This window comes from Protopterus annectens, chromosome 9.part0 (assembly GCF_019279795.1).
Source record: "Protopterus annectens isolate FY-2018-M chromosome 9.part0, PAN1.0, whole genome shotgun sequence".
NCBI classification, from domain to species: domain Eukaryota; kingdom Metazoa; phylum Chordata; order Ceratodontiformes; family Protopteridae; genus Protopterus; species Protopterus annectens.
In genome coordinates, this window is record NC_056743.1 from 751842654 (window position 1) to 751869584 (window position 26931).

Consider the following 26931-nt stretch of genomic DNA (forward strand, 5'->3'; position numbering starts at 1 on the left):
ACTTGTATGCAAGTTCCAAACGTCTGAAAAATTAAATGTGGTTTTCATAATATAACAACAAAGTGCAAAACTCACTGTTACATTTGAAATTCAATTTTGTAACCCACAATGTAGGGAGTTGCACCCACCATATCCCAGTATGTGTATATATGTTGTTGTTGTTGTTGTGACTTTCGGCTTTTCCCGGTTAGGGGTCGCCACAGCGGAACACCGATCCACTAATGATTGACAGTTGATTTTTACGTACCGAGTTGCCAGCCCTGACGAACAACCTTCAACAAAGGTACACCCATTCACGCATGAATCCAGAAGACGCTCTAACTGAGAGTCGAACCGGACAGCGTCTTACTGTGAGGCGACAACGCTACCGCAGCATATATATGTGTGTATGTATATATATATATATATATATATATATATATATATATATATATATATATATATATATATATATATATATAGATAGATAGATAGATATATGGGTCTACTTCATAACATTAAAATTTCATAATGTTTCATTTCATAACACTGAGACCATAACACTGAAAATTCAAAACACTGAAAACCCAAAACATTGAAAACTCAGAACATTGGAAAGTGTGCTTTATAACATTGAAAACTACATTGCACAAGTAAATAATATCACCTCCACCTACAACAACACCTAACTAACAAACACACATTCTATTACATTTCTGTGGGGGGTTCTGCCTCCCACACCCTCCTTGTAAATTAAATATATCAACTCCAAGATCGCACTACAATGGAAAAAAGTTAATTTCCTAACCTCTGTGTATGATGATTGTGATTTTGCTGTGTTGGTATGTTTGGCATTGCATAAAAAGGGCACAATGGAGGTGGATAAAGTTTTAACCAATTTTCAAAAGCATAGCAGGGAAAGGTGCAGACCATCCTTGGCAAAGTAACACGGTCTGGTAACCATGTCCTCCCAAGTTGACAAATACTGGATCCCCTTAGAATGACACCAGAAAAACAACCAGTTGTTGAAATCAGTCATTTCTTGCTCATATTGTATCATCATCCTCTGTGATGGTAATATGTTGCTCAATGCTAGGCTCACACCAGCCTGAAACACATCTTCCGAAAGCTTCATATTGTCTCTTTTCATATAATCCAGGGAGGTACATCTTAGGTCATTTACACCTACATGGACTATGATGGAATCATACAGATATCTGTAGCATAATTACTCAAGTGTGTGCATGATTTGGTGGATCCCGGCTCCAGATAAGCAAAGGACAGTTATCTTCTTCTTATTCAGCCTGGTTAGAGTGCATCAGTGTATCTAGCTTATAATGGTGTCCCATATAACAAGAGTACTGGGAAGTGTGTTTGCTTGCCTTAGGGGCTTAGTGTTTGGGGCTCCACCAAAAGTAACAGTATGTGTGGTGTTAGTATTTTTTCTGAGAACCTTTGGGCTTGCTGAGGCACAACTTTGATACGAGGCAATCTAGATGATCTTTTTTGTTTAGTAAGATTGCTTTTGAGTGCCTCAGGATATATTAGCCTATGGATGTGTTTTGTGCTATGTGAGGTGGCTGTTGTGTGTGTGGTTTTGACAACTGATGTGCGTTGCATGTGAAAGTTTAGCCTCCAGTGTCATTGTACCTCTTGAACACTGTCTCGGCTTCTTTAAGGATTAAGTGGTTGTTGGTAAACATTAGACAATTGATACATTGTCTCAGTATCCCCATATTCACCAACCCGGCTACAGAAAAGTTTGGAAATTGCATATTCAAAGTGTCCAATCCTTTGGTGCAGACTAATAAAGGTGCTTTATTGGGTCAGATTATGCTAAACAGTACTAAATTCTATTAACTTTAATGTTAATGCAAAGCTGAATTCTACTAAATCTGGAGGTATTTCCATTCAACGTCCAACTAGCAAGGTATTTGTTCTATATTGCTGCTTTACAGGGCACAGTATTATGAATCATTCTACAGGGGAAATTTGCTTTCTAGGTTTTTGCTACTGTACAAGCTCTTCTTCTTACTGTACAGGCTAACCCATGCAAATGAGCAAAATTTATAGCAGCACAGAAAAAAAAAAAAACAGAAAACTAACTAATGAGCACTCCGGCCAATAACATGACTTTACTATGAGTCCTTTTATGTATTTCCAAACTCAGATAGACAAGACAAACACCTCCTGCCACAAGATGAATAAACACAGTCTTCCTAATGTAAAAACATTGTAAAAGAGACCTACAAGTGAAATGATGCCACAAACTAATTAAACAGTTTGCTGGAAATTTCCTGCTAAAGGTGATTTCAAGTCAGTCTTATAACAATCACAGTGAGTGGAAGAGTTTTTTTTACAAGAAATGCAGTGAAATGCATACATAAAGGCAGGAAATACTAGCGATCATTCAAAATAACTTAATCAAGTGTGATTTAACAATCAAAGGTCCTTAGCTTTGCCTGAATGGCACTAGATATGAACAAAACACTTGTGGAATGCAAGCTTGGGATTCAAGCTTTGCTGGGCTCTAGGAAAATGAGCAGGAGACAAAACACACCAATGGAAGTTTACTGAAGAGCAATACAGGTTTGCAGGTTGGGAACTCAGTATCACGGATCGATGGATATCAGTGGATGGTAAGAATACATAAATAGCTTATATAACAGAAAGCAGCAATGAAAGAAGGGAGAGGATGATTTTAGAAATCAGATTACTATAAAGGGTATATGCCAGACACACCGCCTTATAAAACCATCGTAAAAGAGAGGGAGGGTTCGCAAAAATTTCATGCAGGCTAGCTACAGAGTAATAAGCGGGCTAGCTAGAGAGGCATTCAATCAAATAAGGCCAATATTGGAGACCTTTCAGAAATTTTAGCTTAATGTGTTAGTGGAAGATGCGACAGAGAGAGAATGCTACTTTAAGAAAGTAAATTATAAACACAATATAAAAGTGCTGAAAGACAAATTGGAGCAGAGACAATTCTCCCACTATTGAACTATTACTGCGGTTTAAGGCATCAGATTATGCAGAAATTTACCAGTAACAATGTTTACAAAAAAAAATGCAAAAATAAATTAATAAAGCTCAAAATCTGACAGCAATACACAGTCCTGTCACATCTACAAGGTTGTGGCCACGTTGGGTTTAAAATACAAATGGATATCCTTTATAGGTAATTCTATCTGTGGAACTAGAAGTGCATTATACTTTGGAAACACAGCAGTAATTACCTGCTGGACAAAATGGAAGATTTATGTAACAAGGAAAGGAGGAACAATCTCAGGATTTATGGAGTACAAGAAAAAAAAGGAGAGTAGGAGTATGGTGAACTTCATAACCACTTTTTCTATAATAATACTAAACTTATAGAAAGAACTCTACACTGGAAAAAGGACATCTCACATATCTCACCTGAAATGCCTATAAAGCCAGAAGCACCTTCAAGATTCATAATTATAAAAGTTACTTCTGTTTGAACAAACAACTTGTACTAACAACTGCATAATCTAATGTTTTTGTCAAATTGGGACATAATGTTATCAGGTTTGAAAATGACTTTTCCTCTAAAACAATGAAGAAGGATAGAACAGGACAATCTCCTGATATAAGCTCATAAACATAATAATATTGAAGGGCATATTATTTATCTAGCTAGACTTATATTTTTCTGCCTAATGAGGCATGTCTATTTAACAGGTATAGGCTACATAAAAATACTTTATAAACAACAGAACAGAAATTACAGATTAATAAATCATTGATATTAAGACCAAATGCTTGAATTGTAAAAACTCTACAAGTGTAAAAATCAAACATTTGCAATAAATTAACAGAACAAAACAGTTAATCAACTGATGAACTAACCACTCACAGCTAAGCTGACCTTGGCACAACTTTGCTTAACCTTTGCCTGACAATAGTACCAAAACACAACATTTTCCTAGCCTTTGCAAAATAGCTTGTCATAAAGTTGTAATCATGCTATAACAGGAAGGAATGTCTTTCATTGCAACAATTGTATAATCCTATAAGTAGAAACATTCCTCCACTGAGCTGATCAAATGTGTTGCATGTACTGGAATTAATGGAATCAAGAATATGCCCTTGCATCTTCATATTCATATTTCTAATGGTCTAATATGAGACAATTTCTGATTGACACACAAATTGTAGTAGAACAAGTATAAAAGTGTGAGTCAGTAATTTCGTAATTAGCCGAGAGAACAATAGGAGTATGAGGTCCATTGTCTCTTATTCTTTTCATTATTCTCTCTTAAGAAGTCTGGAAATAACTAGTGAGCTACTTGAGTTTTATTGATAAACCCATAGTGAAAAAAATAGGAACAGGTGGGAGGGGGAGAATGTGCTGTAACTTAACATCCAAACTACCAATCCCTTCAAATAATTTGCATGGTAGCATCATAAAAATATTTCATCACAAAAATGACATTTTAAAGGTTCCTGTCCTTTAAAATGTCCATATAAAACGTCCTTTCCTTGAATGAGAAAATCTTCTTCCTAGGTTGTAAGTGCCTAGAATCAACTTCAGCTCGGCCTTTTCCATGATATCCCTGACGAGCCCCTCGCTACAAACCTGTGTATACATATAGTCCTTTCAGAAAGTTCATATGATCAAATTGCTGAATGAAACAATCGTTAAATCTGGTCTAAGTCATGCTGTTAAAGTCTTCTAATTTATGGCTAAAAACTAGTCAGGTTTCATAATATTCAGCAGTTATGGAGACACTAGATCTTACATAATGGCATCACTTGGCATTCTGGACCTGTACTTTTGCAAGCCCAGAGTTTTCCGTTATCACTAATACGTTTGCCTTATACCTCAGATCTTTTAGCTCTCTGTATCTTATTTCATGTAGGTTTACATTGGTAAAGATTAATGGTGCTCAGTAGTTGGAAACCCCTTCACAGTTTTTAAAGCTCTAACCTGGTAACCAAAATGTAAATAAATAAAGTTCAGTATCAACAACTGCTAATACTTACAAATATACTTAAACCTTCACCAAACCCAGAACAACATGATGTGTAGATCAGTGGCATAAACATTTTATTCATGACAAGAAACTACTATATCTTTTGAAGATTGAAACAAACTGATCTCATGAATTATTTTATTTCTCCACAGCTCTCTGCATATATGTGGTCCAGCAGGTAAGACGTGCTGAAAATTCCACCATCCCATTTTTAAGGTTATAATGGAGCAATTCTTTTTCATTAGCTTCTGCTGAACAAATAAACCTTTAATCAGTCAATCCCGCTAAAAGAACTGTACCTGCATACTATGCCTTGTTTTTCTCTACTTTGTACAACATTTTTAAAACTAATAAAGTCTAATGTTTCTACATTTACTAATCTACAGCTTAAAACTACTTAATAAACTAAAAAGTAACTGATATGCTGCATTTTAGTGCACATTTTAAATAAATGTTGTCTTCTGGTTTTGGTTACTTACTTTTCCACACCAAAGATAACAGACTTGCTCTGTCTTCAGCACAAATACATCATTTGAGTTCAGAGAAGAGGCACGGGCTGCAACTTCGGTACTTTTGGTATTGTATTCGTTGGTACCCCGGACCTGGAACAATCTCACAGGGGGCTCTTGCTGCACATTTTTCTTATCAGCCCGACTAGTTCCTCCCTGTAAATGAAGTTACAAGAAAAACTGAAGTGATTATGATATGATCATTTTTTTCTTGCATGGTATAACTGTGGAAATTACACTGGAGAGAAGCTATTATTAGTGAAGAACCATGGAGAAAAGCTTCACAAAGAATTATAAAAATACAGCTTCAGTAATTAGTTCATGAACAGATACAATAGCAGAAAACATGCATAACACTAGAAATTCATAAAATAAAGTGTTTGAATTTAAGCATGGAAACACAGAATAATATATTTACTACATGATACAAAGTAGAATGCAAGTTTGAAAAGACACTAAACTATCAAAGTTCACTCTTAAAGCTCTAGGTCTGTGGTACACAGAGATGAGAGCTTTAATCAAGTCAGCCACTACGTAGCAACACAATCTACTAATTATATAAGATCCTTATTCCCTCTGTATGCAAACAGGTGAGCTCCAGAGTCTAAGTTTAAAACTATTCCAAAACAAAACTTGAGTTCAGTCCCAATTCCCTTAGCTCTACTCATCCTTAAAGAGCTTGCTAGCAGCATTTGCTAATAGACAAATAGCTACTGATTATTTTTTGAGTTTTCCTGCACCTCTGGTGTAGCCCTGCTCCATTCGCTCACCTCCTACCCCCATTCCCACCCCCCCATATCACTTCCTTTATACCTAACTATTGTTAATGAGTTCCTATTGGAACACCGAATTTTCAATTGTTTGAATCACTAAAGGTCGACCTTTTAATGATCGAACAATTGAAAATTCAAACTGTTCAAAATAAACATAAAAGAAATCAACAAATAAAAATATACCAACTCCGAGATCGCACTACGGTGTAGGAAAGGGAAATCTTCCCTTTCCGCACAGTAGTTCATTAAAGTGCAATCTCGGAGTTGGTATATTTAAGTAGCGGGGGGTGTGGGGGGGCAGTGGGGCTTGCCCCCCTGCTATAACTCATCAGGGTACGTTTTCTTTATTTTTTTATTTATTTTTTTTTTAATTTCGAAGTTACGGAACTTCAATCATACGGTGTCAACCATATGGTATTTGAAGTTCCGTAACTTCGATTTTGTAATAGGTAACCATTGTTAACACCCACTCTGTGCCCTACTTCCCCTTCCTGTTCTCCACACAAACCATAACTAACCCCTCCCCTCTCCCATACTACAGTTGCAACCTATTATTTCTCCATCCACTACCCACATTACTCCTACCCCCCTACTCAAACATCACCTAAGCGACACATTCTCACATACCTACCTGCAAAATAAACCTACTACTAACTCCCCAGTCACCAATTTCAGTACTCTAGCACTTAATACTCTTACCAAGCGTGCCTTTCTTTACTACTCTTTTTCTTGTACTACCTCTATTACTCCTCCTTCACACTCTCACCTCACTTAATATCCATTTATCTCCTATTCTCAATGTTCCTACATTACCTCATACTAGGAATACTTCATCTCCTTGTCATTCATTTGTTATTCTTGCTTCTATCTTTTCTACTGAAACTCCTCTTCCTAAAATCAAAATTCCCCTCACCTACACCACATTCCCTAAAAATAAAACAAAATATTTTATCTTTAACTTATACAAATATAACTGCCACTACTACCCTAAAGTTCTTCTACTTGCAGGAGATATTCAACCCTTTGAGTCCCACGCAACACAACTCCACCTATAACTATAGTCCCACTAACCTATACGCTTCTGCCCCCTCAAACAAACAAATCTTCTTTTACTCAATAAACACTAGAAGTATATTAAACAAGGTTAGTGAACTTCATGCTTGGATCTCAAGCCACACCCCTGATGTCATCACCCTAACAGTAACTTGGCTAAAACCCCTACACCATGACAAAGACTTTCTCACTGCTGGCTATAGTACACTGTGCCTTGACCGCTAAAAGAAAAAGGGTGGTGGTGTTGCCATTGTTTACTCTAACCACCTTACTCTGACAACTCCTAATAAAACTATCCCGTCCTTTTCCTCTGCTGAAATACTGACAGCCAACCTTGAACTTAACACCCATACCACCATCACAATAGTAGCAATCTATATTCCCCCAGGGGATAACTTACCCCTGCTGGAAAACATACTCTCATACTTCTCTCAACATATTCCTAATGAAACCATTATTCTTGGCGATGTCAATATTAATTGGTTAACTCGCTGCACCCCAAATTCTTCCTTACACATGAACTTGTATGGCTTTACTCAACTTATCACTGATGCCACCCATACCAACAACTCTCATACACACAGCACCCTTATCGACTGGATTCTAGTCTCTCATTCCTCTAAATATCCCAATCCTGAAACCCTTCCCAACACACTAAGTGATCACGCCCCAATAAAAGTACTTAGATATATCCCTCACTTTACTAATCAGCATAGATTTATCACATGCCACCAGCTTACTAACCTCTACCCAGATCTCTTCTCTCTAAAGTTAACTGGAATTTCCTTACCCAACTCCCCCTTGATGATGCTGTCCTGTCTTTCAACTCCACCTTTAACAGTATTCTTGACTCACTTGCCCCACTTCACACAGTCCATATTAAATCTAATATATCTCCATGGCTATCAAATTCCACCCACATCCAAATGAAAAATAGAGACAGAGCATGGAACACATGGACCAAAACAAAGCTCCCTGGAGACTTGCTAAAATACAAAGAACTTAGCAATCAGACCAAAACGTGTGTTAATAAAGATAAAACAGACTTCTACTATAATCCACCCTCAGGCTTGAAATCTAAACCCAAACAATTGTGAAACTCATTAAACCACATACTACATCCTGGTGGTCCCAACTCCCCCAATCCTTTTCCTGATAAGACTCCCAAAGATACTGCCTCCACCTTCAACACAAGATACTGCCTCCACCTTCAACACATATTTCATTGACTCTATATCCAAACTTTTTAACCCCAGTGCCAACTCATCTACCTTTAATAATATTTCAAACCACTCTCTATCAAATCCCACTATACTTTCATCAAATTCTTTTTCCCTCAAACCTGTACCCACTAGCTACATCAAATCCCTACTCTCTAAACTCAAGCATCTACCGACAACATTCCTTCCCTTTTCCTTCAGTTATCTGCTGACTCTTTTTCTCTCCCTGTATCTATCTTAATCAACCGCTCCATTTCAGAGCCCAAAGTCCCTTCCATATGGAAACAATTCTTCACTCTACCAATACATAAAGGAGGTAACTCCTCAGATGTCACTAATTTTAGACCAATTGCCATCCTCTCACCTCTCTGTAAAATTCTAGAAAAATGCATACATAAACATGTTATGCACTACCTACTCTCTGAAAATCTGCTCATACCTACTCAACATGGCTTTAGACCAAAGCATAATATTACTACTGCCCTACTATCATTCCATAATACTATATCCCTTGCCAGAGATAACAACAAACTTGTCTCCTGCCTATTCTTAGATCTCTTTAAAGCTTTCAACACTGTCTCTCACCATCTCCTTCTGCACAAACTAACCAACCTTAACTTCTCTCCTGTTACTGTTGCATGGTTTTCCAGCTACCTCACAGACAGATTTCAAGCAGTGAAGTGGCAATCTGCACTCTCCCCTCCTCTCCCAGTTAAAATGGGTGTCCCTCAGAGTTCCATCCTTGGTCCACTACTTTTCAACATCTTCACTAATCTTCTTTATTCTTCCTGCCCTCAGTCATCATTGGTCCAATATGCTGATGGCTCTACTGTCATCACTATTGCTGACTGTCCCTCCAAACTCATCTCTACAACATAGACTTCATTTAACTCAGTAGAAAACTGTCTCTCTGATAACCAGCTTATCCTTAACCCCCCCCCCCAAAAAAAAAACAAGCTACTGCTTTTTCTTCCTAAAAATTACAACCACATTAAATCCACTTTCACAATCCTATCCCTCAATAACACACACAATGAGGTGGAAACTAGCACTAAACTCCTTGGTGTCATCATTGATGACAAACTTAAATTTGATCTACACATTAACAACTGTATCAAGAAAACTCATCAGAAACTAGGGCTCCTCTACCGCAACAAAAAGTTTCCCACCAGTGAAGCTAAAGTAACTCTCTCTTATGCCTACCTCCTACTCAGTCAATTATATGTCTCTCAAATTCTTACTTGCCTCCACTCCACACTCCTTGCCAAACTTGAATCTGCCTACAACAAAATAGCCAAATTTGCAGCCCATCAAACATACAAGTCACATCACTGTCTCTCACTCAAACACCTTAACTGGCTAGAATTACCTCACCAGCTTCTTCTCCCTCAACTCCAGATCATCCACTCTATCCTTTATCAGCCTTCTTAATGTCCTACCCTATCATCTGTCTTCTCTCACTATTCACCTGCTAGATTCCTCCAGAGCTCTAACCTAGATCTGCTACAAATCCACAAATCTAAAACTAAGAAAGGATGTAGTCTCTATAGCTATAATCCTTCCAAGGCCTGGAACAAACTCCCACTAGAGATCAGGTCACTCAAGCAATTTAGTCAATTCAAGCGAGCCACTAAAGAATACCTGTTAAGCCAATGGACCTGTCTCTGTACCCACCCCCCTTAAACAGCCTATCAACCCTAACTGTACACCTCTATCTGCTCCCAACTTAAGTAACTTTCTCTAGCTTTCTAGATCTTCCCCCGGATTCAGCAAGCAGCCATGCAGGAATAAGTTACTCCTGCATGGCAGGGACCATTCCTGTTCAGCATGGCAGCGCACCATGCATACGTATGAAGGAGCGCTGCCATGCTCTAAAATGGACATGGTTCCATGTACAAGCACAGGAGGTGTGTCTGAGAGCAGAACTCTCACAATACACACACCCCCTGCACTCCAGAATTGCCTTTCGGCAATTTAAAACAAGTGAGAATGCTCGCAACACCCCCAACCCATCAGGGTAAGAAATCTGGTCAAAGCCATAAGGGACAATCATCCCTACCAAGCCAAAAGTGGATAGAATAACACAAAGCAGAAAGTTGATAGAATAACAAGTTCAGCATTAGCAGGGATATTCTGAAGGGTACAAATAAAAAAAAACACAACAAATATTTTTTTTAAAACATGCAATAAAGTTTAAGCGTAGCTGCATGGGTGTGCCTGTTGCTTAGCTATGCTTAGTCCAGCTTAAACAACACAAGAAGTTAAATAGTGACATCCAACATCAGCAGTACTGAAATAGTGTAGTGGTTACACCATATGCTTGGCAACCAGCCATTCCTGGTTCAATCCCCACTGTAACCAATTTGCATTTTACATGTGAAAGCAGTACATAAACATTTTTTTTTTATAATTAGCTACTAAATAACATATATTTGTTAACCAGAGTACTGTAGTAGGTCCAGATGTGAGGTGTCAGTTTAATAAAATTATGAAATCCCCATATAAACACAAGTGCCCTATACAGTATAGTCACACATGAATAAATGTAATGAAAACACACTGGGGGATGTCAGGGACAGTAAACTAATTTATAATATGTAATGAATGATGAATCAATCCCATACTGCAGATAGTCTATAAAATAAAAAATAAGCAATGCTAAGCATTGCACAGCTCTACTTACCAGGTATAAGCATTGTGTAAATATGACTGCTAAGCAATGAGTAGCCCACCTAAGTGGATTTGCCCATTGGTAAGTAGTGCTAAACCTGCCCCTTTAAGCACTGCCAGCCTTAGCTAAGCAGGTTTGCCAGTAACTTAGCTTAGCTTAGCATATTCAAAACCATCAAATCATGGCAAAGTGCAGGAAATCAGCCATATTTAAACCACGCAGGCAGAAATACAGCTCATAACTGGCTGCAGCTTCCCACTGTAGGCAGTATGACAGGTGTTGGTGAGAGCATGTGCTTCCGGCTGCAGCGCTGGGGCATACAGGAATCCAAGGTCATGGTAGGACTCCTGGTAAATAACTATAATAAGAGACTGCTGCAGGGCCAGTACCAGGGCTCCCAATATAAAGTGGAAGTCTGGGACTGTCTCGTCCATGATCTCACCAATGCCACTGGTATCCCTCTGACTCACAGGTCTGGCATCACTACGCCAACTTGAAGTGGAGGAAGAGGGAGTTCTTGGATGTGTGGGTCCAAGAAGCAAAGCAGAGGGTGATGTCCCAGTAGTGTGTAAGTATTCATATCAATAACTGTCTACCAAATTCCAGCCTGTGTATGTGATTTATAGATATGGCTAAATATTTCTCTATTCCCTTTACAGCTGTAGCTGAGTGGGCTGTGAATCAGGAAGCCCATGCTAGTAGGTTGCAAAGGCTGTGTTGCAAGGCTGGTGAGTAACAATCCTGCTTATAGTAGTCATACCACATAAATATAAAGTAGTAGAAAGTCACCTGGTAGTATAAAAACTGTGTATGTGTTGTACTGAATAAGCCAGAAAATATGACAGTAATAGTCCCATATAGGTGATATTTCAATAAAACCGTAACTGCCTGGCAATAAAGTTCTAAATCCTGGACTGGTTGTGTTTACTCCGGTATTGTATGGCATTTAGTGTTGCAGTCTCTGAATAGTAATGTGTTAACCACTGTTACCTACACTGTGCTACATAAACAATATATCTAGGAATGTCTGTATAAGACGGTTTTTAAGTACAAGGTCTGATTGTACAACCAAGAGAGACTTACACAGAAAACACTTACGTAACAGACAGCGGTTTCTAAATAGCTCACTCTGATGAAACTCAAATTGTTGTATTTTTAGCACACATAGCCATGGGAGTGGTAGTAAGCTGTATGCATAATCATACCTCTCAACTGTACAGGTTTTCGCAGAATGTCCAGATAATTGGTTCATATTTTTGGCCTGTTCCTCTGTCTCCCTGGTAAATCACTGGGATGATCTCAGAACTGTAGTCACTAAATAATGACTTACATTTGATTTTCAGACCTCAAATCCTTCACAAAATGTATATTAAAACAAATCCGGTTACTCTAGCAACTCTCCAAGTTTATAAGAGCAATATTCAAAATATGTCCCTATTTGTTCCCCCATGTTGTCAAGCTTTGTCCAGAGTATGTGCATTAAGAGAGTGAGAGGTATGTGCGTAATATTAACTAGTAATCTGGGAATATGTGTAGAAACAGTCAGATAGTGTTAACAAACAGGTCTTTCAGATAAGAAAACTGTAACTCCCTGGCAATAACGTTTTAAATCCTGGACTGGTAGTGTTTACTCTGGTATTGTATGGCCTGACATGTAGCATTCACCAACATCTGATATAAGAATAGTACTGTTGTGTCAACCACTGTTTCTCACACTGTGCTACATAAAAATATGTCTAGGAATGTCTGTATAAGACTGTTGTAATTACAAGGTCAGATTGTACAACCAAGAGAGACTTAGAAATAAAACACTGAAGAAGCAGACAGCGGTGTCTAACTAGCTCACTCTGATGAAAAATAAATTGTATTTTTAGCAGAGACACCCATGGTTCGAATTTTAGTGTTGCAGTCTCTGAATACTAATGTTGTGTTAACCACTGTTACCCACACTGTGCTACATAAAACATATGTCTGTATACAACTGTTGTAAGTACAAGGTCTGATTGTACAACCAAGAGAAACTTAGACAGAAAACACTGAAGTAACAGACAGCAGTTTCTAAATAGCTCATTCTGATGAAACTCAAATTGTTGCATTTTTAGCACACATAGCCATGGTTCAAATCCTGGGAGTGGTAGTAACCTGCATGCATAAATACCTCTCAACTGTACAGATTTTCCCAGAATGTCCAGATATTTGGCTCATATTTTTGTCCTGTTCCTCTTTTTTCCTGGCAAATCAGTGGGATGATATCAGGATTGTAGTCACCAAATAAAGAAATATATTTGAGTGTCAGACTTCATATCCTTCAGAAAATGTATATTAATACAAATCCTGTTACTCTAGCAACTGTCTAAAAGTTTATAAGAGCAATATTCAAAATATGTCCCTATTTGTACCCCCATGTTGTCAGGCTTTGTCTAGATGTTGTACATTAAGAGACTGAGTGGTATGTGCATAACTACAACTAGGAATCTGGGAATATGTGTAGAAACAGTCAAGAAGTGTTAACAAACATTCCCTCCACAGGTCTACCAGGTAAGAGAAGTAGAATTTAGCTATAAGCCAGTTGAAGTATACACTGTGTACAAACACACAACTGCCCAAACCAAGGCTATAGGGTATTGTAATAATATCTGTAGAGTAATGATTAGACCATTGATCATTAAAGTTGTGAGTACTGCAAGGATATATAAGTTGTTAATTGACATCTCTCTCTCCCACCCATGTTGAAATACTATCATTGGTGGCCTGTTGCTATCAATGTAACCTGCATGTTGTTGTAATGACCACTGTAGTTTCATATATGCATCTGTTCTGTTTCCCATGCAACTGTTCCAAATCTGGTATTTTGGGTTAAAGGGAATATCTATGTATGCTGTTATAACTAATCCTGGATTGTGTTGACTATTACTAACCCACATATGTTCTAAAACTGCAACACCTCATCTGGTTGTGGCTATGTGCCCCAGCACATCTGGGACCCACCCTGGGACCTCCTCATCCTCTGGTTCTGTACCACCTTCTGGTGGAACCGCCTCAGGGGATGGGGATCATCCCTCCCCCTCGGGAGTGGGCACGGACAGGATACTGTCACCCAACGTCAGGTCCAGGGATTGGTGCGTAGTGAGCTCCGAAGGGAGTTTGGAGATCTGCTATGCCAGCTTGAGGGCCACGTGGCGCAATTAGAGGGTCAACTTGCCCTTCCTGCTCAGCCCCCAGCACAGCCACCTTCGGGGTCGAAGTCCACAACATCACTGGAATGATAGCAGGAATGTCAGCACTAAATAATGATAGACCATTACCTATCAACCTCTTACTGCATGACATCTGTACAAAGCCTGGTATATAGGTGTGGGACAGAGGTTGAAACACAGGGCCATATTTGAAATATTGCTGTTATACACTGTGAAAGTTACTGGTGTTATAGGATTGGTTGCAACATACCCTTACTCAGGAATATGAAGTCAGAAACTCAAATGGATGTTGCCATGTACTGATAGCAATCAAGGGAGAGAATGCCACTGATATGTCAGGGACAAGACCTGTGTGGGGAACAGACAAAACATAACAGCCAATCCTCTGGCCATCATGTGGAAAGGCCCACAGTTGAGAGCTATGCAGACAGACTGCATTCCATGCAAAACTAGCATGTACACACAAACCCTGTAAAACTAGCAGTATGTAATGCATATCAACAGCAATACTCACACACTGTCCCTAGGTCTGGAACCTTATACAAACATGAAGTTGGCCTGTGTCCACAAGTCCTGTTGTAAGAGGTATTGCTACCTGCTGTCTGTAACACTGCTGCCCACACACACAAAGGATGTCTTCCATACAGGAAAGGTAAAGGGACAACGCCCACATATTATAGTAGTGGGTTGCTATGACATTGGCTATTGGAAGACCTACACAGCTGCATGCATGCAATTAGCAAGCAGGGAACAGCAATTGTTGCAGAGGCCATCACCTGAACATGAGCATCACCTACAGAAGCCATGCTTCAACCTACTCAAACAAGCTTGATCCCAGTAGTGGAGAAAGAGAGAGACAAACACACACCAAAAAAAAAACATAAACAAAACCTTGAAATAAGAAACAGGAAGACATCCTGTACACAGAAGGAACCTGAAGATAACTCAGGTATGTGAAACATGTTAGCATGTAATTTAATGTAGTACTTGGTCTGTAATAATGGAATAGATGATTAGGAAAGATGTATATGTGCCATCAATACTTACTGTAATGAGCAGGAGCTCAACAAATTCTATGGACATAGCATCTGTCTCTGTCTGCAGTGGGCCATACCTGTCAACTGTGCAGATCTGCACAGAATGTCAAGATTTATCCATCATAGTGTTTGTTCTGTTCCTCCAAACATCTACATTAGTTTGGCAAATAGCTGAAAGTGGAAGTAATGAAGTCATGACAGACACATGAGTTTCAGACCCCACCACCTTCAGAACAGTCATGGTAATGCGAAATGTATCATGCACAAACTTCATAGGTTTGTAATAGGCATATCTACGATCTGTCCCTATATAACCCCCCTAATGTTAGACTTTGTCCACATGTGATGCTCTAAGAGTTGGATAGGTGGGGTCACAAATGAGGAGCCTGACACACCCTGGGAAAGGACAGCTCACATATGGCAACAGTGTCTGTCAAACAGTCGTGTCTGTGGCACTGCTAGACCAGTTAATCGGATGTTGCCCATATCCATATGTTACCTGTGAATATGAGTATTCGACATGTTTGTAATTTAAATCTAGGATACCTATATAGGGCATGAGCATAGTAAAGCAGATGTGTGTGTTAAACTGCATGTGATATATTGAATTAATAGCATTCAACTGTACAGTGTTCTTCTGGACAAAGTTCAAAGCTGTGACAGATATCTGTAGTCACTTACACAAATACTTGTGTTCTGGCAGCTATATTGATACATTATCAAACTTGACTTCCCTGTTTTGTCACCCAGTGAGGTGGACCAATGACCAGAAGTCCTGGTATAACAGGTTGAGATGTATGGTTGAGCTGCAAGACTGTAAATACAGTGTGCCATAATGCCATAGAACACAAATGTGTACCAGGTATCCCCTGTGCATGTGTATGTATGCGTATGTTCAGCTGAAAGGCACAAAAGTAATAACATGGGTCACAAGCAGCCCGGAAAATAGGATGTGCATGTTGCACGTGTGTAATATCACTGTTACTGCATACAATAAAATAAAATGTGTACTGCTACTGATTGTTGCAATGCCATGACAATGATATGGGTACTACAGTAGGCATGATTATCACGTAGTAATCAGAGAAGTGTACAACTGTGTTATGACCCACTGTCCATGCCTACCACTAACAGCTATATCAACACTGTATATCAAAGTGTACACACCCCTGTTGGAATGCTAGGTCTGTGTGCTGTATCCCAGTGAGACCACAGGAAGTCATGTCAAAATGTTTCTCACCTCAAATGTGGCCCATAATCTTTGCAATTCTATTGAAAAAGAAACAAAGCTGTTCCATGGAAGGTGAGCAACCATTGCCAAGTTAAGATGTGCTATGACGTTAGAGTACAAACCAAGACAAATGGATGCTGTAATCATCTTAGCAGGTAATTACACAACATACCAGTGTAAGGGTGTGCACACACATTCAACTGGCTTACTGTACTGAGTATTACTTCCCATATGTTGGAGAGACAGGTTCATAACCCAGAGACTGCCCATGCTATGGAAAAGACTTCCCATACATGTCAAACAGAGCACCTTACTGGCCCTCTTCAAGAAAAATCTCGATGAGTGGATGGGAAATTCACCACAGGATTACTCCAGAGGCTTTACTCGACAGAGGCACTGGAAACTAAGGTCGGGTGGCACTATGTCAGGGTAATCCCATGGGATAGGCTTGTAAAGGCTCCAGGTCCATTAGCCTAGTACACACCTATGAACCTATATGTTTCCACAGGACAGGTTGTTATGTTCCCTATTGAACTGAGCAGGCTATAGGATACATCACAGGTGGGGATTGTGTTGACATGTGCTTTTGTGGGGTCATGTTCCAATTGCACAAGTACCATGCATTGTAACAGGGGTGTGTACACTTCATATCCACTGTAGCTATATGGAATCAGCAGTACCTTACCTGTACAACCATCCTCCACCAATGATAGAGTAATCCCCCTTGGTGGACACCACCAAGGCACAAAGCACATAATAGGTTGCTATAGTGGCTGTACAGGGACACATAGGTGCAGACCACAACTTGGAAGCAAGTGCACCTCTATCTGAGCAAGCATGTAGGTTCACAGGTGACCTCCTGTAAGGCTGACTGTGACTAGAAATCAGACATATGCAAACCACCAAGGCCAAATGCAACCATGTCTACACATATGTACGCAGCCTCAGAGCCAGTAACACAAGTCAACCTGTACTGGGGGTAAAGCACACCTCATACAGACATGCCATGGATACAGGCAACCTGCATCACAGGATAGGTGGGAACAGTGGCACCCTGTCCACAACAGTAGTACAGGGAGATATGCACATCACCCACACTCCTGCCCGCATCAGTGGTGAGCATGGACATAATGCCAACTGATGGCAACAGCAGCAAGTCTCCATGGGGCATAAGAACACCAGAGTTTGCCTCCTACATGAACACAGGCATGTGCTCACAGTCCCATCACACACTACAGTCAGACACACTCATGCCACTGGGTCTACATTATAACATCAAAGTCTTACAACTTCAAATGTTATAATATCGAACCCAGTAGAGCGAAACACCAGAAAACCGAACAGTCAGAATAGCGAATTTTTTCCCAGGGAAAAAATTTGCTGTTCCGACAAACATACACACAACACAAGTACACCAAAATAAATAATCCACACACACTTCACAAAACCCTACACTAAACTATACATACACCACTAGCTATCCACTTACCTTAACTCAACCCTAACCCTAATGTCCATCACTATCGCACACTCACCTTACCCACTCCCTAACCCTAACTAACCAACCCCACCCTAACCCTCACATCCACACAATCGCACACTTACCTGACCCGCGCACTAACCCTAACTCACCTAACCCACTCCCAATCGCACACTCACCTTTGTTCGTACACTTACCTTAACCCGGTCCGTAACCTTCGCTCCATAGTCAAGGAAATAGAGAAGCTGCAGAAACAGCCCACCGAATACTTTCCCTAGGAAAGTATTTGGTGTTCTGCAGCTTTGCTATTTCCAGCGTTCGCTCTACTGGGTTCGATATTATAACATTCGAAGTTGTAAGACTTCGGTGTTATAATACAGACCCCATTCTACCATCCACACACCATCCACATGGAAGATGGCCACTGCCATCCCTCTACACAGAAATAAATGGTGTGTAGTGGATTATGCCATTAAGTGTCTTTCACTGGGGGAAGTGGACAGTTCAGTGCCAGGAGTGTAATGCAAGATGTACAAGCCATGATAGCTTACAGTGTTATGGTATAGTCTGGCTTATTTGCAAGTAATACCTACTGTTGATGTGCATGTGGGAACTGTATGAGGTCCTCTGACCTTTTTTCCTGTTTGTGTCTTCCAGGTACAATGTTTCAGGAAGGCCTGCCCGCATACACACCCCTGGAAAATGATACAATATTCCAGTTCCTCAGTCCATCATGCCATCATCTTCAGGCGCAGGGCCCAGAATCTGCAGGAGAGGACCGCCCTGTGGAACAAGCTTGTCCACAGGGTAAACGATGTTGGCCTGCACAACTGCAAATATGAGCAGGTGTGGCATCACTACACAGATCTGATCTGCCACGCCCGTCAGTGTACCACTGCAGTTAGGAGGGACAAGCTAGCCACAGATAGGGGTCAAGCCATCCAGCCCCCATTGACACATGATGAGGAGCTCCACAATAGATGAGGACCGTGCAGGTAAGGCCCCAGGGCACATTACTAGACCTCTGTTGCTTATCCATTTTCATCTGTAAAGTATCTACATGCATATGTCAGATACGATAGTCTGCTGCTGCAGTATAGTAATGAACAGATGTGCATAATCTCTAGTATTGTGGGTTTGTACTGTTGATGTGCTGAAATGCTGCTCCCACCCTGTACCAATGCCGCAGGTGTGGCTACTGACATTACATCTCTCACACAACTATTTGGGTCCCTCTGGTATACAACTGGGGCAGCAGTCTATAGCTTGTGAATATGGAGTTGTTTTGTTCAGGCTTGCCAATACACAGGCCATGTTATGGCCATGCTATTTGCCATGCACACATTTAACACACCTAACCATAATGCCTGCTGTACATGTTCACTTATTGTTGCTGTTAACTGCACTGCATCACAGTGGTCACCATGGTGGCATATCTGAAGGGTATGTAAGAGTCCTGCAGTATACCTAACAACCTGTCAGTCCAAGATGTGTGGACAGAGATGAACATAATGGTGGGACAAATGGCCTACAGTAGGGACATGTCTGAAACATTACCCTTATACAGTGGCTACAACAGTGTATACACCACTATTACAATGGCAACTGTTCCTGATCTAAACAACAGCAAATCACAAAACCACATTCCACACCTTTTGCAACCTGTAATGTGATCCCAACATGAGCAATGAATGTGCAATATGGAATCCTATGTTAGGAAAGCAAATTTGGGTAATACATACCTTAAACACTGGAAGCATATGTGTGCACACACTCTAAATAACATATTGGGGAAGCAGCTTGTGAGGTACTGACAGCATTCACTCTTCTTGAGTACACACCTTCCATCAAGTACAGGGCCTCAATGTCACACGAAGTAATGGTCTGCTGTCCAGGCTGTATGTCCATGACATTTGCCCACTCACCTGCAACAGAGGCAGCCGTGGCTTGCACACATCTTACAAACCATGAACTGGATCCCATATCTGAAAGGCAGCACTCAGGAGTGGGAAATGTAGACTTACCTCACCATTGCATATACCACTGGTAAACAGTGCAGACAGTCATGTATGTGTGTATGAAGTATGGGACAACATTAATGTAGAAAATAAACAGATGCCCTATCCAAAACAAATGACAACACATGCTGCAAACTGGTCACAGAGGCTGCCCAGAAACATGCAGCAAAACTGAGGGACTTGCAGGAATGTCTAGCAAGTATTGCTTGTGCAGTACCTGTGTTGACAATCACCTGGAATCTGCATAAGTGTGTCCTATGGGTTAGGGTAATCAGACGGAAGAGTTGTTCCACAGGAAACATCATCCAGGGCTCTCTACAGGTAGCATATGCATAACATCAAGTCTCCCAAAGGCATGTGACGTAATGTGTAATGGTGTTATGAGACCAAGGCTGAAACCTACAGACAATATTCATAAAGATACATGTGGTGCACAAGCAACACCTCACTCCACCTCAGGGGTACCATCCCCATTTTTATCTTGTTGGTGCCAGTGTACACCTTTAGGTTTGCTGTTCATTAGCAGAAACTAGGCCGGTAGACATGGCATTTGGAATCTGGAACACTGCAAAATAACACTCATGTGTCCCCCGTTGTTGTCAAGCATCTGCAATAAGGCTGAGGATGGTGAGGGGTGTCATCCTGAAACACAACAGTGAACTGAAGCATACATCCAAAGCTCGCTAGGAATGGCTGTACCTGAACACAGTCAAGGTCATGAATTGTGCCAGATATAACCCTGACTCCACAGCAATAGTGAAGCCACTGTGCGACCTCCATGGGCTGTGCACATGAGCTGACCTTGCAATCCGGCATAGTTGGGGGACATTTGTAGGGTGGAGGGACCAAATAATGGCAAGTGAAGATGGGCCATGCTAGTATACTACTTCCAGGAATAGTGACTGCTGTAGTTCACTTAACAGGTGCTGCAACAAACCATTGTGTTAAGGGTGTGCACACTGGGTCTATATTACATTGTCAAAGTTTTACAACTTCGAATCACTAGACATTGACCGCTAGTGATTGAAGTTGCAAAACATTGAACAATATAAAAACAAAAAACAACAGAAAGTGAACTGAAAGGGTTTAAGCAGGGGGACAAGCCCCCCTGCACCCCCCACACCCGCCGCTACTTAAATATACAAACTCTGAGATTGTGCTACAGCGTAGGAAAGAGAAACCTTCCTTTTCCTGTGCTTAACTCCATTAAAGTGCAATCTCGGAGTTGGTATATTTAAGTAGTGGGGGGTGCATGGGGGCTTAGCCCCCTGCTTACAGCAGTTACTTTTGTTTTTTATTTTTTATTTTTTTACATTTTTGAAGTTTCAGTACTTTGATCATAGGGTGTCGACCATATTGTGTTCGAAGTTCTGAAACTTTGATAATGTAATATAGACCCATGCACACTTATGCAACCCACATATTGTATGCATCTCATTCAGCATCTGCACGACTAACACATTTGTTTGATACTGCATTGGACTGCACAGGTCATATGTCACATATCAGGTGTGTGTAATGTTAACATATGCAATATTGTGGCCCCACTGCATATCATGGAAGAGGCTGGCATGTCAATAAGGGTGTGTACACTCCTCATATCCACATTAAGCTTTGAAGGTTATCAGTGTAATCAGATTTTATTGCCCACACATGCACTGCTGATGATGAGATCTGCAAATCAGAGGCCAGGCATTAACTATTGACATCAGTCCTCATATCATCCCAGGTATGTGTCAGACACACACATAGGGGCTGTCAGCAACAAAGCAAATATAACTGCCACACATATACACATTCAGCAATGGTGTGTACACTCATAAGGTATAGTGCACAGTACATGCCAGTGTGCTGTACAGGTGCACAGCAATACTGTGTACATGGGTGCAGTTTATTCCAGAGGAGGGGGCATCACCTACTAACACAACTCATGCATCACAGAGATGCATAATGTTGGTAACAAGGATTGAGTATGGCTGCAGTGCATGCTGTTGAGTGCCTTATGTCATGCATGCTGACTGTTGGGTAATGAGATATCTGTGTAATATTTTTTGTCACCTCACCTGTAAGAGTGTGTGTGTGTGTGTGTGTGTGTGTGTGTGTGTGTGTGTGTGTGTGTGTGTGTGTGTGTGAGTGTGTGTAGAGGTAAACCATAATGTACAGGTCTTAAATTACAATTTTTATTTTCCCCTCACAGGTGGCGAGGTGGGTCAGGGTCCCTCCTGCAGGCAAACTGATGTTAGTGTCCATACAGACTCTGAGAATGATGATAGGCATGGTGAGGCACAGGCAGGGTTGTCAGGGGCTGAAGCTGTGCCATCGGTTGACATCCCACTTTTATCCACCCCATTCCCACACACAGTCACAATGCCCGTACATACCCCATCACCAGTGGCCATAGATGCGGGACAGTTGGCGGGTGGTGGCATAGGGCAGGACAGTGTGGGGACTATGGCAAGTGTGTCTGTACACAGCAGCCATAGCCAGATGACCGGTGAGGTACCACACAGGCAGATGTACAGGGGTGCTTATAGGAGGGCTGCTGGCCATCATGCCCCTGGCAAAAGTGCCACAGCAGGTGTCATCAGATGCATGTTTTGGGCTGTCATGGTGGCACAGGCATGTATGGAACGTTACGCCAAACAGAGTCTGAGGCTCCAGAGGGATACTCATTCTGCTGTACTTGACAACATCCGTGATCTTGCAGGTGCCCACAATTATTTTTCAGAGGTCCTGGATAGATGGTTGGGTGAGATGGTGGGAATACTCGACCGTGTGGTGTCTGTGGTAGAGCATGTGGTGGGAGTAGGACAGTGGCCACGTAGATGTAGGTCAGCAACACCAACAGGTGGAGGTCTACGTGGACATGCAACAACTCACAGCTGCTCCCGTAGTGGCAGTACCAGCACCAGCACTGCAGGGCGGGTGCTGTCCATACCACAATGCAGCAGGCCACATACACGTGGTTCTGGCTGGTCCCAACAGAGACACGGATCCAGTGGACAATTATCATCAGGGGAGAGTACCATATCTGGGCTTTTGCCTGGTAGTGCCCATGAAACCCCTGGTAGGCACAGTTCCCATGTCTGTGGCTGGAGACAGTGAACTGTACACCCTGCCATGTACGGTCTGCAGCTGTCCAACAAACCCCTGTATTGTGCAGGCCCATGGCATAAATGTGTGCATACATACACACATACTTCACCAACACAGCTAGGGCACCTCCACATCTACACACACCACATCTGCACAGCCCATTTAATAAAGAACCCCCTAACCCACGCACATGATGTCAACCAAATGGCTCAGCCTAGGCCTCTGGCAAACCTGCAGTACACCCTATGCATATGATGATACCTGTGCCACATCCCTGTTATCCATACTATCGATGCAGGGGCATGCTGATATGGTTCTGATGCACAGGGTGAATGTCCTAAGGTCTAGCAATGTAATGCTGTTTAACGTATTTTCAGCTGGTATGATTAATGCTTACACATCAGGGTGTGTACCTGTCCAGTCATAATGCATTATAGCTGTTATTAACACTGACTGATTGTGGTCTCCATAATGTATTCTATTTGTGTTCTAGGTGTCTATGTGTCAGCAGGATGTTGGTCTGCTGTTGTTTCCTACAAGGGGTATGGCACTGTGGTGACACATTGACTGTGTCATATCCCAGGTACAGCTGAACACAGGTAACAGGTCTGTATAATATTTACTGCATGTGCCACATGGCTGATAGGTCTGAGGGGTGTATACAGGTAAGTGCATGGTGACTGATGTCAGCAGCTCTTCTACAGTGGACAATTATAAGTGTACTGGGTGGCATACACTAAATGTCCGTGAATAACACACACACACAGACTTTGGTGTTGATGCAATACACAAAGAATACTATTCACATGGTTGTACTGCTTCATTTTGCAGTGAACTCATTTTGGCCTATGTAATTCCACCCAGTCCAAATTGCCAAAACATCACATCAGGAAATAATCAGTTTGCCCGTTTAATGTCACTGATGATGGTACTGGCAGGGTATTTGACCTCTTCCCCAAGGTAGTGCAATCCTGGATTTAGTAAACATAGGTGTGCTGGTGTGGGTGCACAGCCCCCCACTTTGGAGGGTGTGGGGTGGCGTAGAACCACACAGTGTGATTAACAACAACTTGCTTTGGCACTCAACATTTGCCAGTGGGACCTTCTACATTACATTGATGACATGATGATTATGGATTCCATATCATATCAAGGGTCTCTTCACTCTTCTCTTCTCTTTCACTCATGAGACCAATGAATGAGTAATCTGCCCCATCTCTTTACCTACCACCCACCAGCAGCAGCCCCAAGACCAACCAAAGTTCCTCACAAAAGGGAAAAAAAGCCAAAATATGCCATATGCTGCTGAGACTGAGAAGAAAAGAAGCTCTATTCATTGCATACCGTCTGCAGGACCTGTGACCTGACATACAAGGCCATGTCCAACCCCGGAATTAATGGACATGCTCCACCAAAAAAATCCAAATCCACCAAAGCCAGAGCCACAAGAGCAAGACTCAACACCTCATAAAGGAGGGATCGATATGTTGGAGGACAGATCATCACCCACCAGAGACTCCATGCTGTGAACAGAATCCCGTCCACCGTGAGACAGTAAGAGCTTCTGTGGCTGTGTTCAAGAAGTGGATGACCAGTGATGGTGGATGGGAGGTTTACCTCCCAGGAATCATCTCTGTATCACTGTTGGAGAGGCATGGCAAACTAATGGTATTAGTATTCTTCAACCTAAGGGGTGGTGAAAGCCACACAACTCTGGCTAGGCTTATAAATGCCCTAGGGCAGATAGCCTAGTATGAACCTATGAACCTATGAACCTATGAACCTATTAACCTGTTAACATAAACTATACAGTATAACAGCATACTAACCGGGGGGGATACCCACAACAATAACTCTAATGTGAGTGGCTGTGACTGCAACAACCATACCCATGTATATATACCAACTCCTGTATCACTGTACAGCTGTACAGTGGGGAAGAGGGCATTTACACATCTGCTACTAGTTTTGCTTGAATGTATTTCCACAAGATGATTGCTTTGAAATGTTACCTTTAGCCAGTTAGTTCTCGGACAAATGATCTCCTGGGACATATATTTTCTGCAAACTGAAGTAGATCCCTTCACACATACACACACACTTACTTGGCAACACTGAGAGTAGAACCCCCACCTAGGTACCTATTGCTACTAATGTGTTTGGCTTTAATTGCACACACCACAGAGCTTTTAAATTGAGGTGTGTCCCAAGTTTTCTGTTAAGTGAAGAACATCACCAGGCCTTGTACAGTATGGTAATGGGGGATGTACTGGGTGTTAATGAACAATACATAGTATGACATACTGTCATATACACATTGACAAACACATGCAGTCATAGACACTTTTGACAGACCTGGGTTTAGCAGTGCTAAATACCTTGTCAGTGAGTCCATTCTGTTACAGAGTTTTTGCACACAGCACATGCATCATTGGGCTGGATAGTGTAATCAGTTACCTGTATGGGTGATGGTGACAGTGGTCCTCATACAATGGACCTTGGGACATGTACTGGGGGTACCATGGTGTAAAGACAGTATACCCAGCACCCACACCCCACATTGGATATTGTACTCACTGAAACCCATAATAATGCTCTGACATACCCACAATCACACATTGACCAGGACTGCAATACAAACCCTTGTCTATCTAATCAGTGCTACTACAGGGATATGCATTTATTGTACACGCCAAAGTGATAGTAGGGTGAGGGTTTGTCATGGCTCTCCTAATGTCAGCAACATCACTTTCCCTTATAATGTATGCCAAGGTTTATTGTATTTGGAGAATGTGGCCTCAGAATGCTGTCTCCTACAAATATGCACACACATACACATACACACACTTGCCAGGATTCAGAGGGTAACCCATGCCTATCTACCCATTTGTAGAACAGTGTTATGCTGGTACTGCCAGCTCTAGGTAGCCCATAGGGTGAACAGTGTAACAAGGTACATTTAATGTGTATTACAGCAGCAGCCATTTCTAAGTATGGCAATGGAAGGTGTAGTGGGTGAGAAGGCCCTCAGAGTATTGTCAATTACAAGTTTACAAACACACAGACACTGTTATTCTCAGTAATGCACACTGACACATTTGCCAGTACTGGGCTCCATAGATGCAGGTGTTCCTAGGTGTGTACTAGGCTAATGTCCATGGAGAGATGAGATGAGTAGGGCATGTGGGTACACTGGTATCATGCCACCTGCAATTTATCAGCAGGCCATCTATCAACCAATGCCACTTGAGTGATCCCCAGGGTGACAGTTAAATTCAACATCCAATCATCTGTTTTTCTCTTGCAGAGGGCCAGTGAGGTGCTCAAATTGACATGTATGCAACATATATTACATAACATGGCAAGTGATTGGGTTAGAGACCTGTACCCAAGCATGTTCTGTTGACTGTGGTAGTCTGGTTGAGGTATCCATGGCATGTGGTGCATACAGGGTGGGGTTTCCTAGCTGTGGCATTCATAACACAGCTGGGCAGACTTGTCAATGTCAGTCAACCACAGATTGCCTGTAAGCAACCAAAATGGATACCTGACATATGTACATCTGTACAGAGGACAGACAGAAATTAGCTAGCCACCAGGTTATGCATTAGGATGAATGTTTTAACAGATAGATGCCTAACACTGATAGGTATGCCATTACTACATGACA

The 26931-nt window shown here is 41.4% G+C and overlaps 1 protein-coding gene across 2 annotated transcripts in view; it reads right to left on the reverse strand.

Moving 5' to 3' along the window:
• LOC122811508 (advillin-like) overlaps window positions 1-26931 on the reverse strand; it is a 731661-nt gene that overhangs the window by 68896 nt on the left and 635834 nt on the right. For both annotated transcript variants that reach the window (XM_044083391.1, XM_044083390.1), the window contains exon 14: window positions 5456-5641. In XM_044083391.1, the coding sequence (XP_043939326.1) occupies window positions 5456-5641 (186 nt within the window). The remainder of the gene's footprint in view (window positions 1-5455; window positions 5642-26931) is intronic.